General features: G+C 41.2%; 1 protein-coding gene across 2 annotated transcripts; it reads left to right on the top strand.

The window, feature by feature from the left end:
- Positions 1 to 2,644: 2,644 nt before the first annotated feature.
- Positions 2,645 to 7,715, top strand: LOC126697705 (uncharacterized). 2 transcript variants are annotated; one of them, XM_050394785.1, is made up of 5 exons: positions 2,645 to 3,469; positions 4,004 to 4,121; positions 5,117 to 5,231; positions 5,644 to 6,714; positions 7,121 to 7,715. In XM_050394785.1, the coding sequence occupies exons 1-5, from the start codon at positions 3,271 to 3,273 to the stop codon at positions 7,376 to 7,378; spliced, it is 1,761 nt and encodes a 586-aa protein (XP_050250742.1). In that variant the 5' UTR covers positions 2,645 to 3,270; the 3' UTR covers positions 7,379 to 7,715. The 2 variants fall into 2 exon arrangements, with proteins under 2 accessions (XP_050250742.1, XP_050250743.1); XM_050394786.1 differs by lacking the exons at positions 2,645 to 3,469; positions 4,004 to 4,121 and adding an exon at positions 4,313 to 4,319.
- Positions 7,716 to 13,227: the final 5,512 nt, after the last annotated feature.

The raw sequence follows: 13,227 nt of genomic DNA, 5'->3' as shown, positions 1-13,227 counted from the left end.
ATGGAGGTAGGGAACTTACATAAAAGAAGAAAGACGCTTCGGACAGGCTTTTTGTGCTGGAGATAGACTTGAGTTTGGGCGAAAGTTCAGATGAACCCAGAATATACGCACTAGAACTCTTAAGTGCAAAAACTGAAGAGACAGATCCGTTCCAAAAAATCTTTTATACTTTCTAGGGTAACTGCACAAATTTTCCCGCCCATAAAGACCAAGGGATCACCACCGTTCGATCTTCATCATGCCGTAGAACGTGGGAAACACAAAGCCGCCCGTATTTAATGAGGCCACGTTTCACCTTCCAAAGGCTCTAGGAACGTGTCTCGGGCAGATGAAAAGTCTCAGAAACCGATAGGTGACAAGGATTGACAGGCATTGACAAATATCTGATGTCATCAAAACCCTCATATCTATCTGAGGAGTCGGATAGCAGGATTTTGAGGGGCTATTGTAGGGCCGGGGAGCTTATAATCCAGCCCACGCTTTATCCAGGCTCAGGGCCCGTGCCGAGGAGGTCGTGTGCCGAGGACGAATGATTAAAGGCCGAGGTGTCGAGAGGAACTGCTGAGGACGACCCTATCCTCGGCACTCCAGGACTTCAATGGGAAGAGCAACGTCTTGATGAAGGCTATCCCCAAACAGCCCTCTGAAGGGGATGTGAGTGAAATGGGGCCCACGTGGAGGTACGGTGCAAAATTGGTTCAAGGAAAATACGTCCCCTCCGCATTAAATGCACCCGCCAGCATCCTGATCATGTTAATGAGAAAAGACGCTTGGACAGTGTAACTTCGATCATCGCAACTAACAGAAAGTAAGAGGGGACAGCTGATGGGACGGGTGCAGAAGTAAGCACCTGCCTGACCAATAAGTGGAGGGCTAAGATCAACCAAGAAGGACTATATAAGGTAAAAGTTAGTGCACCAAGAGGCTGGCTGGGAAAAATGGCTAAAAACTAGAGCCTCCCAGCCCGCCTCCAAGAGAAGGACTCCCAGGGCAAACACGATTTCACTCTGTATAAACACCACGAAAAACCCACCGTCTGGTGACCAAAACCTAGCTTTTCAAACCCATGCTCTATAAATGATATTGTTTGGGCCTTTTTACGTGCGAGCCTAACACTGTTACGAGTCGTTACGAATCGTGTCCTCACACAACCTATTAAGGAGATGGTCTATTATAAAGAATCCAGTTTTCAGAAGCATTTTTACATTGCATCGACAAGATTGATATCTCAAAAACAAGAACCGTTGTTGCATTGAAAAGGTTGCAACAAAAGAGGTAGGAAAGTTGAAGTCAACAATGGCAGATTTTTTGTCAACATGGCAAGGTTTTCAAACCCGGGCCGTTCATTGAACCGTTAAAGGGAGAGGTTCAAGGTTTTTGAGGTCGAACCGAGGTCGAACCGGGGTCGAACTGTGATGACATCATAATTAATTAAATAATTAATTAAAGCCTAAATATAGATATTAAATTTATAAAAACTAGCAAAATTGACAATATATCTATATATGTGAGAGAAATTTAATGATTTTCAAGCATATATTTAATAATTAAATAAGAAAGTTAATAAAATAAAATAATAATCATGAAAATATTAAAATTTATGATTAATTTTTAAAGTAAAATTGAATATCTTTGAAAGTTTTTAATTATAATTTTTTTTATTCCTTGTAAGAGATGAATAATTTAATTAGGTAGAATAAAATTGTAAAAAAAAAAAAAAATTGCTAAGGGGTTGGACTGCACAGTTCTCACCGGTTCGTACGGTCCAACCCCGGTTTTAACGGTTTACGGAATTAACAAAAAATCCGGTTCTTTATGCTTAAAAAATCGGTTTTCATCCCGGTTTCCGGTTTTCACGATCCGACCTTCCGGTCTGGTCCAGTTCTGAAAACTATGCAACATGATCGATGGTTGTTGTTGATAAGAAATACGAAAAAAAGGAAAAATGAAGTATGTGAATTATTCAACATGAGTTTTCTTATTTAGGCTGTCAGTGATGAGATTTAACTATTGTTAGTAGTCAATCTGGAATTTGGATAGTCAATTTGGAATTTGAGTGGCTAATATATATAGATTTAAGGGAATATATAATAGGCGTGACCTGAAACAATAGTAGACTCATGTGGTTGATCTATATATATAGATCAAGGGGAAGCGGTCGAAAGAGAAATATCAATGTAGTTTGGTTAGCCTTTTTAAATCTCTTGCTTACAACTACACCACTAAGTAAGCTTAGTTTTGTATGCTGCCCTGGGGGGTGTGGAATTGCCATTGTTGTTGCCATTGGAGGCTAACGGTTGATTTGATGCGATCGTGGTTGATGTGATCTATGATGAGATAATCGTGAATAGCCCTGCCTATTAAGACATTGCTTAACTTAATGGTTTAAGCACAATTATATTCATTTATCAATTTAATTTAGTTATTTTCTTAAACCTTCCTCTCACACCCACATGGGCCACAACCCCTGTAACACATCGTGCAAATATTTAAGTACGCCGTACTCCGGACATGGAAAAAAAAAAAGGAAGTGTATCAATTATAGAGTTATAGAAGAAACCGAGGGCAAAACTGCAATGTCTCCGTTTCAAAATTCAAAAAAAGTTTTAAGAAATAATAATAGTTCAGGGCGTTATTGTAATTACCCCCCCACCTAATAGCCTAACCTGAAAACGTAGGCTTTAAGTGATGGAAACCACGAGAGCTGTAAGGTCCACCTCCCCATTTCGGACCCCAAACCTCACATATTTACCATTTAATGCCACTCTCCATCTCTCTCTGTCTACTGTGAAGTCTCCGATCTCTCTCTTTGTCTAGCTCTTGCTCTTCAGCTCTGTTCAACTTCAATGGCAGTTCCTTCAAGCTCAATCTCTCTACTTCTCCTCTAAGCTTCAGCTTCGCTCTGCAACAATGGCGGTTTTCTTGAGCTGAAGCCAGTATACTATATGCTCCACTCTCTTTTTTCTCTCTCTTGAGCTTCTACAAGTTTTTGGCTTTATATGAGGTCAAAGTTCTAGTTTGGAGAAATCCAAGCTGAATGCACTAGTTTACGCTTCGATTTCAGATCTATTTCGTGCTGGTTTTTGGTTGGAGGAAGTTCATGATGACTCAGAACGGTGCGTTTGGTGTAGAAATCGTTGGCAGTGGTTGGAGAAGTGAGTGAGAAGCCAAGCTATGGTTTTTTTTTAGGTTAGTGGCTTAGGGCTTTTGTTTACTACTATTTTTGATCTGCGATTATTGGAGAGTCGTGGAGCTAGGGTTTTTTTGGCGATGAATCGGAGTTTTAGGGCACACGAGTCGCAAATGCAAGCGGCGATGAGACAGAGGCAACAGCAATTGGGAGGTCTTAGGGTTTCGGTGATGAAGGAGAAGGAAGAAGAGCTCGCATTGTTCCTTGAGATGAAGAAGCGCGAGAAGGAACGGAATGATCTTCTTCTAAATGGCTCGGAAGAGTTCGATGCGCCATTAGGTAATGATTTCTACGAAATTTGTTCCATTTTTCCCTTTTGATGTAGTGCAATGTAGTGTTAGTGTTCTCACTTCAATGTTATTTGCTTTTGTTATGTCTGATAGAATATAGAAATTGCAAGAAGGTTGATTTTGCTTGTGAATATAATTTTTATTTATTCGAATAATATAGTTTCAAACAAGATTAGTGAATTTAATTTTTGTAAGTTCATAAACAAAGAATCATTAATTTTGTAGTCTTGGTTTGTAAAGAATAATTTAATCAAGTATCTAGTGAATAAGCTCGAGCTTGTTTGACTAGAAAATGAACTAAGCTTGAACGTGTAATCTAGCTCGGCGATGAACTCGAGTTTGGCTTGTGTAATTGTGTTTGAAATAAAATTTAATGGACCAATCTTGAACTTGTAATACTTGGCTCATTTTATAGCCTTAATGGCTCTCCACTTAATTGTATGGAAATTTTCTGATTTTAGATTATGCAATTGGTCTAGATGATTGCTATTGTGTATCTAATTTGGTGTTCTTTGTATTGTAGGATCAAAACCCGGAACTTCTCCTATATTTAATATTTCATCATCGACACCGGCACCAACACGCAAGACGGGTGCTGATGATTTCCTCAATTCTGAAAATGATAAAAATGACTATGACTGGTAATGTGGTTGTGTTCTTTTAGATTCATATAGTAAGCATTACTAATTTTACTAGGGTTTATTTTTTCCCTTGTGGGCTATAGCTGCCATTAGCTGAGATGGAATTCTAGAGAATTAGGGAGATATTATAACTTTTGCGCTTGCAAATTAGACATAAATTCATTTATTACTAGTTTGCATCCTCCATGACTATGACTGGTAATGTGTTTGTGTTCTTTTAGATTCATATAACTAATTTTACTAGGGTTTCTGTTTTCCCTTGTGGGTAATAGCTGTCATTAGCCGGGAGAGAATTATAGAGAATTAGGGAGATATTATACTCTTGCGCTTGCAAATTAGACATAGATTCCTCTATTACTAGGTTGCATCCTCCCATTTGTTATCTGAGGCTTCTCAGCAATTTCATTTGGTCTTTCTATTAGTTTTGAGTTTTGGGAGAATATAAACATCTGTTATGGGATGCAGTTCCAAATAGTGGAAAACAATGAAGAAAGAAATTTTTTTAAATTAGTTATTAATACATGTGTAGTCAATGGAAGTGGACAGGCTGTAGATGTGACAAAAAGACATTTTCAGGTGTTTCTAAATTCAATTATCACAATAAAGGCATTCTTTTCATCCTTAAAAGAATCAGTGTCTTTTTCCCTTTTCTTGTTATAAACTTTAGCAATGTTGTATGATGATCTTTCTAAGAACTTGAGAGGGATTTTGCTTCCTAAATTTAAATCTGCATCCATATATTATCATTGGATTTCCTATTGAGCGAAAGATTTCAGTTTTTGTTGCAACACCTTCAAATTCTTAGATTCATTAGTAATTAAATGGAAAGTGCTTTTCGTGGTTACAGATAATGGAGTAGTGTGACTGTGTTTGTTTGTCTCTGCTCCTTCTATGTGTGTGGTTTTATTAGATTTAGGTTTATTTATACAGATGTGTAACAAGGTGCATATAAAGTTGTTTAAGTTGGAATTTATTGATTTTTCTTCTGTTTTCAGGCTTCTAACGCCTCCTGGTACCCCTCTATTTCCTTCTTTGGAGATGGAATCACAAAAGACTGTAATGAGTCAGCTTGGTACCCCAAAGGCTCGCCCCACTGCCCTGAAATCTAGGGTGAGCAGTCTTAAATTTTCTAAAGTTTCTGTTACTCTTTTATACTCAGTAAATGAAGGCTGCTTGTGGATCAGAATGTCACATGTACATTCTACCAAACATTCAGACTATTCGAACCTGTTAATACTTTCAAGTCTCACAGGGTGGTCTCAGGAATGCTTAAATTGAAACTTCACATTGTACTAACACATCTAAGGTTTTGGACTATTGACCAATCTTAAGACCTTGGCTGCTAGTGAAGTTGAAAAATTGTTGTAGTTTCACTTAGATATGATGATGCTTCTTCTATATTTATGTCAGTGACTTGAATTTCATGGCCGTGAGGCAACATACTGTTTAGGATTTTCAAGGTAACATTATGCTTGAATTCATGAAGTCAATTTGCTAAGTCATTCCTTCATTGTCTATGTAGTTGGCAAACCCACAGCTAGAGCCTACTACAAGGAGCAACTTAGTATCTAAACAAGCAACTTCCTCCCCTGGTTTGAACACTTCAAGTGCTGGGATTCGCAGGCCTTCATCATCAGGGGGTCCAGGATCAAGACCTGCAACACCAACTGGGCGGCCCACATTGACCACGACGTCTAAACCTTCAAGATCCTCCACACCTACGTCCAGGGCTTCATTACCTTCAACTAGGCCCTCAGTTTCAGCAACAAGGCCCACAGTCTCAGCAGCAAGGCCCACAGTTACGGCAACTAAGCCCACAATTTCTGCAACTAAGCCTACAGTTCCTGCATCTAAGCCTACAGTTCCTGCATCTAAGCCCACAGTACCTGCGAGATCCTCTACACCATCGAGGTCTACAGCAAGATCTTCAACTCCAACTGCAAGACCCACTTTACCTTCATCCAAGCCCACATCAAGAGCAGCAACACCAACTCGTAGACCGTCAACACCATCAAGTGCACCGACTGTATCCGCTCTTCCAATTAAGTCATCTTCTTCAATTTCAAAGTCCGTTCCAATGACATCAAGGAATCCTGCACCATCACGTGGAACTTCCCCAACGGTGAAGTCCAGACCATGGAAACCGTCAGAGATGCCTGGTTTCTCACTTGATGCTCCACCGAACTTAAGGACATCAGTACCTGAAAGGCCACTGTCAGCCACTAGGGGTAGGCCTGGGGCACCTAGCTCTCGATCGTCCTCCATTGAGCCTAGTTCTAATGGAAGACCAAGACGGCAATCATGCTCTCCTTCAAGAGGAAGGGCTTTGAATGGCATTCTTCATGCCAGTGGGAGTTCTGTTCCAGCAGTGAATCGTGGGCATTCTAAAGTTAATGACAATGTGAGCCCTGTCTTAATTGGAACGAAAATGGTTGAAAGGGTAATAAACATGCGTAAACTGGCACCACCAAGGCAAGATGACAAACATTCTCCTCATGGTAATCTCTCAGGGAAGTCATCCTCATCCCCGGACAGCTCGGGCTTTGGAAGAACACTCTCAAAGAAGTCTCTAGATATGGCTATAAGGCATATGGTATGTATATCTTTCCGTACTATAGGAAGTTGCATTTGTACCATATCAGATTGGATTCTTTGGTGCTATATTACAAAAATGTCCATCTTATACCTTTGTTTATTAGATAATCTATTAAAGTTACTAAGGCATATGGTATGTTTGTCTTTCCGTATTATAGGAAGTTGCATTTGTACCAGATCAGATTGGATTCTTTGGTGCTATATTACAAAAATTTGCATCTTACACCTTTGTTTATTAGATAATCTATTAATGTTACTATGGCATAGCATGCTCATCCCCCTTTTTTGTGTACATTCATGCTAATTGGTGCTATATTTAGTATTTACTCTACTTTGTATCCTCAGAATTTTTTTCCTTTTCATTTTCAAAGTGATTTTTCTGATATGAGTTTCCCCTTGAGCAGGATATCAGACGAAGCATTCCAGGTAATTTACGGCCATTGATGACAAATATTCCAGCATCCTCTATGTACAGTGTGAGGTCTGGGCCTGGACGAAGCAGAGCTATTAGTGTTTCAGACTCTCCTCTTGCCACGAGCAGCAATGCTAGTTCTGAAGTTAGTGTGAACAATAATGGCCTATGTTTAGAAGGGAGTGAAGTAGAAGATGATATCAGCAGTGAGAGAGGTGGTCGATCACCTGCTAGTATGCGTGGCAGGTGATAGTTCTGAGTGCACTCTCCTGAGATATAAACTGCATTCTCATCTCCTTATATTCCCATTTTGAATTTGAATCATCCTGACTGCTAAAGAGGAACCGAATTCCCTGAAAGAACTGACAGAGTCATGCTTCTATGATTAATGTAAAGTTATTCAAATTGTTGGGATTTAAGCCTATGTAATTCATGATTGTTGTTAAATTAGGGTAAGTAGTTTTGTACTGGACAGCCTCTCCTGCCCATTTTTCTACACGGTTATGGGTTGTGGTACTTCCTTTGGAAAGTTGGACCCTTGTCACTGAAAACTAGAAATCAAATTACCTCTCCCCCATTCTTGCTTCTGTACTTTGCTGGGAAAACATTCAAGGTAAACGAAGCAGCACGCTTATATGTGGGGGTGTGTCTGTGTATTTTTGGGCCAGTGGTAAGAGTAATTCTAATCCATCAAATTGCGCACCTATTTTCGGGAGCGTAGCCCAGGATCAGATAAAAAAATTTCATTGCACTTGTATGTGTTTGAATTTTTAAAAAGAAACAAGTTTGCATTATTAACCAATAATAATGAAAAGAACAGAATAATAATGAAAATAACAGACTTTTTATACTTCATTGGTTTGCGTTATTAGCCAATGATAACAAGAAGAATTCCTAGTTTGCATGGAATTCCGAAGCTCGCCTGTCTTTTCAGACTGGTATAAATTATAAAACTATTGAAGACAGTATTTATTTATTTATTTTTTTAAAGAGAGTTTCAACTTATAGTGTTTGTTTTTGATGTTATCTCTTTATCAATAGATTAAGACACCAATTAGTTATTGAAGACAACTGAGTATGACACCAAAGTTTACACAGATGGTAAAAGAAGTTGGGGGTTGTTTGGATTGGCAATTTCCATAACTCAATTCTCAGTTTTCATAACTCATAACTCAAAAATGGTGGGACTCATAGCAAAAAAGTTGTTTGGCAAACGATAACTTTGTTTTCATAACTCTGTTTTCATCATTCAATTATCTGATTTTTGAGTTATGAGTTATGGAAACTGAAAACATATTTTGGCTGTTTTCAGTTTTCATAATTCATAACTCAATGACAATATTGTAATTAAACACATATAGGGGACCCACAGCCGCAACTTTTGACCACCTTTTGACTTTTTTTTTTCTTTTCCTGGGTTGGCTGTTCTTTTTTTTTTTTTTTTTTTTTTTCACTGGGTTCAATGAGTTTGGGTATTGAAAAAAAAAATGAAAAAGTTGCACCAATGACAGTTATGGGACCCACAAATAGTGTGAAAAATATTAAGTGATGGTGCCAAACAAACATGATATTTTAGAGTGATGAGTGATGAGTGATGGAAATTGAGTGACCAAAAAAATGAATCCAAACAGCCTTGGGCCGTCATAATCCATAACCCCACCTAATGCTTTGAGCTTGCGCTGAATTTGTAAACTACTTTCAATTTTGGTAATCAGTGTTCACTTATTTACTCCCCCCTCTTGAAGCTCCATGAAGATGTTCAATATCATTCCCATCACATAAGGCACGTGTAGTACTACTTTAAATTAGTTTGCATAAATCAATAGAACATTTACTAGTCTTAAACAACTCTCTTTTTTTTTTTTTTTGGTTAACAGTTTTGAACTCTTTGAAAACTTGGGCAAGATTTTTTAATTATTTTTTATGAATGAGTAATCTTACTCAAACAAATAAGCCTAAATAGTGTGCGTTTTTATTTAACTTATTTTTTTTATAACTTTTCTCTTCCTCCCTTATGTACATTTTATATTTCTATCCACTTTCAACATCCAAACACTGAAAACGAAGATATAAGAAATAGCTACAGCTGCAAGCAAAGCCTACGTTAGCAAATGCATCATGTGTATTTTTTTAATATAAAAAAAATGCATGTATATTTGGATGAGTTTATTTTTATTGTCTTATTTTACTCAAAACAAGTTGGCAAAAATAACTGATAAGCTATATATATATATATATATATATATATGTAGGTATATATATTAACAAAGTTGGCTCAGCAATATAGGCAAATGAGCCAGTCGTCTAAGACCCCCAATTGGAAGAAGACCCCTTCATTAAGGGCTTTTCACTTAGCAAAAAAATAGTAGATCTGTCCAAAAAATTTTAAACAATAAAAATAAATTTTTTTTTTTTGAAAAAAAATAATACTAGGGACACAACAAAAATTACACATCTTTAGAACTTATCGACTTATTGTTATCCACTCAATGCTTATCCTAATCTATATAGCTTTTAACTCTTTTTACACCTTATAGTTTTGGTTTCCCCAGCATGTATTGTACAAAAGTAAAATTAATTTTTTATTTTATTTAATTAGCTAGTGAAGATGGTAAAATATAGAGCCTGATGGGCTTACCTTAATGGGCCAGACGGATTGGGTCTCTTGGGCCTGTGTAAAGATGGCCCCAGCTTTGAAGGCCCATCATTGACTGACACGGTACGGGCCCATGATCCGAAACGTCCATAGCCCAGAAAAACCCTAAGATCCGGAAACGGGGATCCTTGCTCGCCACGCATAGAAGAATTGGGAGTAGAGTCCCACATTGGAAAGATTTGGAAACCAAAAAGGAAAAGTCAACCCTTTATCACTATAAAAGGTCTAATACCCACAGAAATCGAGGTACGCTTTAATGAACCCTCTCTAACGCACAAAGTAAAACAGAGGAATTCTAACTTGACCGTCGGAGAGCTTTTGGCCGGCACCACACCGGTGCTCTCTGAAGGACTTCTTTCGACTTCTTTTGTCGTGCAGGTTCGCTTCGAGTCGCGAGTACGGTGTGACCCATTGGTGACAATTTTCGACGTCATCAGTTGGCGCCGTCTGTGGGAATCGGGTACGGTAACATTATCGCTTCCTAGACAAAAGAGTTACATGGTACTCACACGCTCGATGGCAACCACAAATGACGTCCAAGAAGAAGCCCCTACGACTGCCCTTGAGAGACAGGTCAAGACGCTCGCCGCAGCCGTGGAGCGCCTCACCAAACAAAACCACGACCTGGTGGAGCAGCTGAATCAAAAAAGTGCGGCGGTGAATAGCCAAGGAGAAGATCAAGAAGGGAACAGTGCGGAAAGGAGAAATAATGACGGACCACAGGAGAGTAACGCCCCGAGCAAACAAGTGCGACGGGACGCTAGCATCCCTTCAGTGACGGATACAGCTCCACAACCCATCATCGCGGAGATGCAGGCGATGAAGGAACAGATGGAAGTACTGATGAACGCTCTCAAGGGGCGAGTGTCCAGTGATCTTGACGACCTTGTCAACCGGACTGACTCGCCATTTACGGCGTCCGTCAATTCCTTCCCCCTGCCGAGTAAGTTCCGCATGCCGAGTATGGACAGTTATAACGGAATCAAGGACCCTCTCGATCACCTAGAGACCTTCAAGACCCTGATGCACCTTCAGGGAGTGGCAGACGCAATTATGTGTAGGGCATTCCCTACAACCCTGAAGGGCGCAGCAAGGATTTGGTTCAGCCGGCTAACACCAAACTCCATCGGCACCTTCAAGGAGCTGAGCGCTCAGTTCACTACGCACTTCATCGGAGGACATCGGTATAAGAAATCCACGGCTTGTTTAATGAATATCAAGCAGAGAGAGGAGGAGACGTTACGGGCCTACATATCACGCTTCAATAAAGAAGCGCTCTCGATCGACGAAGCCGACGACAAGATATTGGTGGCAGCGTTCACGAACGGGCTGAAGGGGGGTAAGTTTTTGTTCTCCCTATACAAAAACGACCCAAAGACCATGTCAGAGGTGCTTTACAGGGCCACCAAGTATATGAACGCTGAAGACGCACTATTAGCCCGAGAAGACAGACCCAAGAAAAGAGACAGACAAGAGGACCCCCGACAGGACCAGGGGCGGAAGAAAGGACGGATGGGAGATCGGAGGGAGGAGAAACGTCCAAAACCAATGGGCGGAAGGTTCACAAGTTTCACTCCGTTGACCTCTCCGATAGACCAAGTCCTAATACAGATTAAGGACGAAGGATCCCTAACGTTTCCGGGAAAGCTGAAGAGTGATCCCAACAAAAGGTCCAGAGACAAATATTGCCGCTTCCACCGTGACCATGGTCACAACACGGCCGATTGCTACGACTTGAAGCAACAAATCGAAACCCTTATCCGACAAGGGAAGCTGAAGAAGTTCGTCAGCAAGGAGAGAACGGATCAACCCCCACAAGAACAACACCCCCGTCGAGAAAACGAGCGACCAAGGCCCCCATTAGGAGACATAAGGATGATAATTGGAGGAACAGGTGCGGCCGGATCGTCAAAAAAGGCTCGCAAAACATACCTTCGGATGGTACAGAATGTCCAGTTGGCGGGTACAGTACCAAAGATGGCAAGAAGGGAAGGCCCCATTATCGGGTTCTCGGAAGAGGATGCACGGCGCCTACACCATCCACACGACGATGCCCTCATCGTCACCTTGCGGGCAGGCGACTACAATATCCACCGAGTGTTGGTCGACAACGGTAGTTCGGCCGACATCTTGTATTATCCGGCGTTCCAACAAATGAGGATTGACAGGGAGCAGCTAATACCGACAAACGCCCCGCTCGTTGGTTTCGGAGGGAGTAGAATATTCCCTTTGGGCGCAGTCACGTTATCGGTGACAGTAGGAGATTACCCCCAACAAATCACCAAGGACGTAACATTCTTGGTGGTCGATTGCTCGTCAGCCTACAATGCTATTATTGGACGACCCACGCTCAACTCGTGGAAGGCGGCAACATCAACTTACCACCTGATGATCAAGTTCCCAACGGAGTATGAGGTAGGAGAGCTACGCGGAAGTCAAATTGCCGCACGAGAATGCTACGTAGCTATGATGGAGGTGGAAGACCAGATCCAGGCCTTGAACATAGAAGAACACCGAACGATGGCAGAACCCACAGAGAAGCTAGAGGAGATAACTCTCGACAGTTCCAATCCAAATCGAACCACCAAGATCGGAACGCTTGCCAAACGCGCAATCCGTCAAGAGCTCGTAGCTTTCTTGAGGAGCAATAAGGATGTGTTCGCCTGGAGCCATGACGATATGCCAGGAATCGATCCCTCGGTCATGGTACATAAGTTGAATGTGTTGCCCTCGTTCCCACCTGTCCGACAAAAGAAGAGAGTATTCGCCCCGGAACGAGACCAAGCAATAGCGGAAGAGGTCCGCAAACTCCAAGAGGCAAGCTTCATCAGGGAAGTCTACTACCCCGATTGGCTGGCAAATGTGGTAATGGTGAAGAAAACGAGCGGCAAATGGCAGATGTGCGTGGACTTCACCGATCTTAACAAAGCATGCCCCAAAGATAGCTATCCCCTTCCAAGGGTCGACATCCTAGTAGACTCGACGGCTCAACACCAATTGCTAAGCTTCATGGATGCTTTCTCGGGTTATAACCAGATCCGCATGCACGAGGACGATCAGGAGAAGACTTCATTTGTAACCAGTCAAGGACTCTTCTGTTACAAAGTAATGCCATTCGGCCTGAAGAATGCAGGGGCAACATACCAGAGACTAATGAACAAGATGTTCGCACAGCAAATCGGGAGGAATGTCCAAGTCTATGTCGACGACATGCTGGTGAAGAGCCGGAAGGAGGAAGACCACTTGGAAGATCTCAAGGAAACATTCGGCACGCTTCGATCCTACAACATGAAACTCAATCCGGGAAAGTGCGCATTCGGTGTAACGGCAGGCAAATTCCTAGAATTCATGGTATCTCAAAGGGGGATTGAAGCTAACCAGGACAAAATCCCAGCCATAATGGACATGGCCCCCCCGAGAAACGTGAAGGAAGTACAGAGCCT

The sequence above is a fragment of the Quercus robur genome, chromosome 8 (assembly GCF_932294415.1).
Source record: "Quercus robur chromosome 8, dhQueRobu3.1, whole genome shotgun sequence".
NCBI classification, from domain to species: domain Eukaryota; kingdom Viridiplantae; phylum Streptophyta; class Magnoliopsida; order Fagales; family Fagaceae; genus Quercus; species Quercus robur.
This window is presented reverse-complemented; position numbering and strand designations above follow the sequence as displayed.

Excerpts from the sequence above, each read along its gene's own strand:
- LOC126697705 (XM_050394785.1), top strand. The coding sequence starts at position 3,271 with ATGAATCGGAGTTTTAGGGCACACGAGTCGCAAATGCAAGCGGCGATG. Across the intron at positions 3,470-4,003 it reads AGAGTTCGATGCGCCATTAG|GATCAAAACCCGGAACTTCT; the intron begins GTAATGATTTCT and ends TTTGTATTGTAG. Across the intron at positions 5,232-5,643 it reads CCACTGCCCTGAAATCTAGG|TTGGCAAACCCACAGCTAGA; the intron begins GTGAGCAGTCTT and ends TTGTCTATGTAG.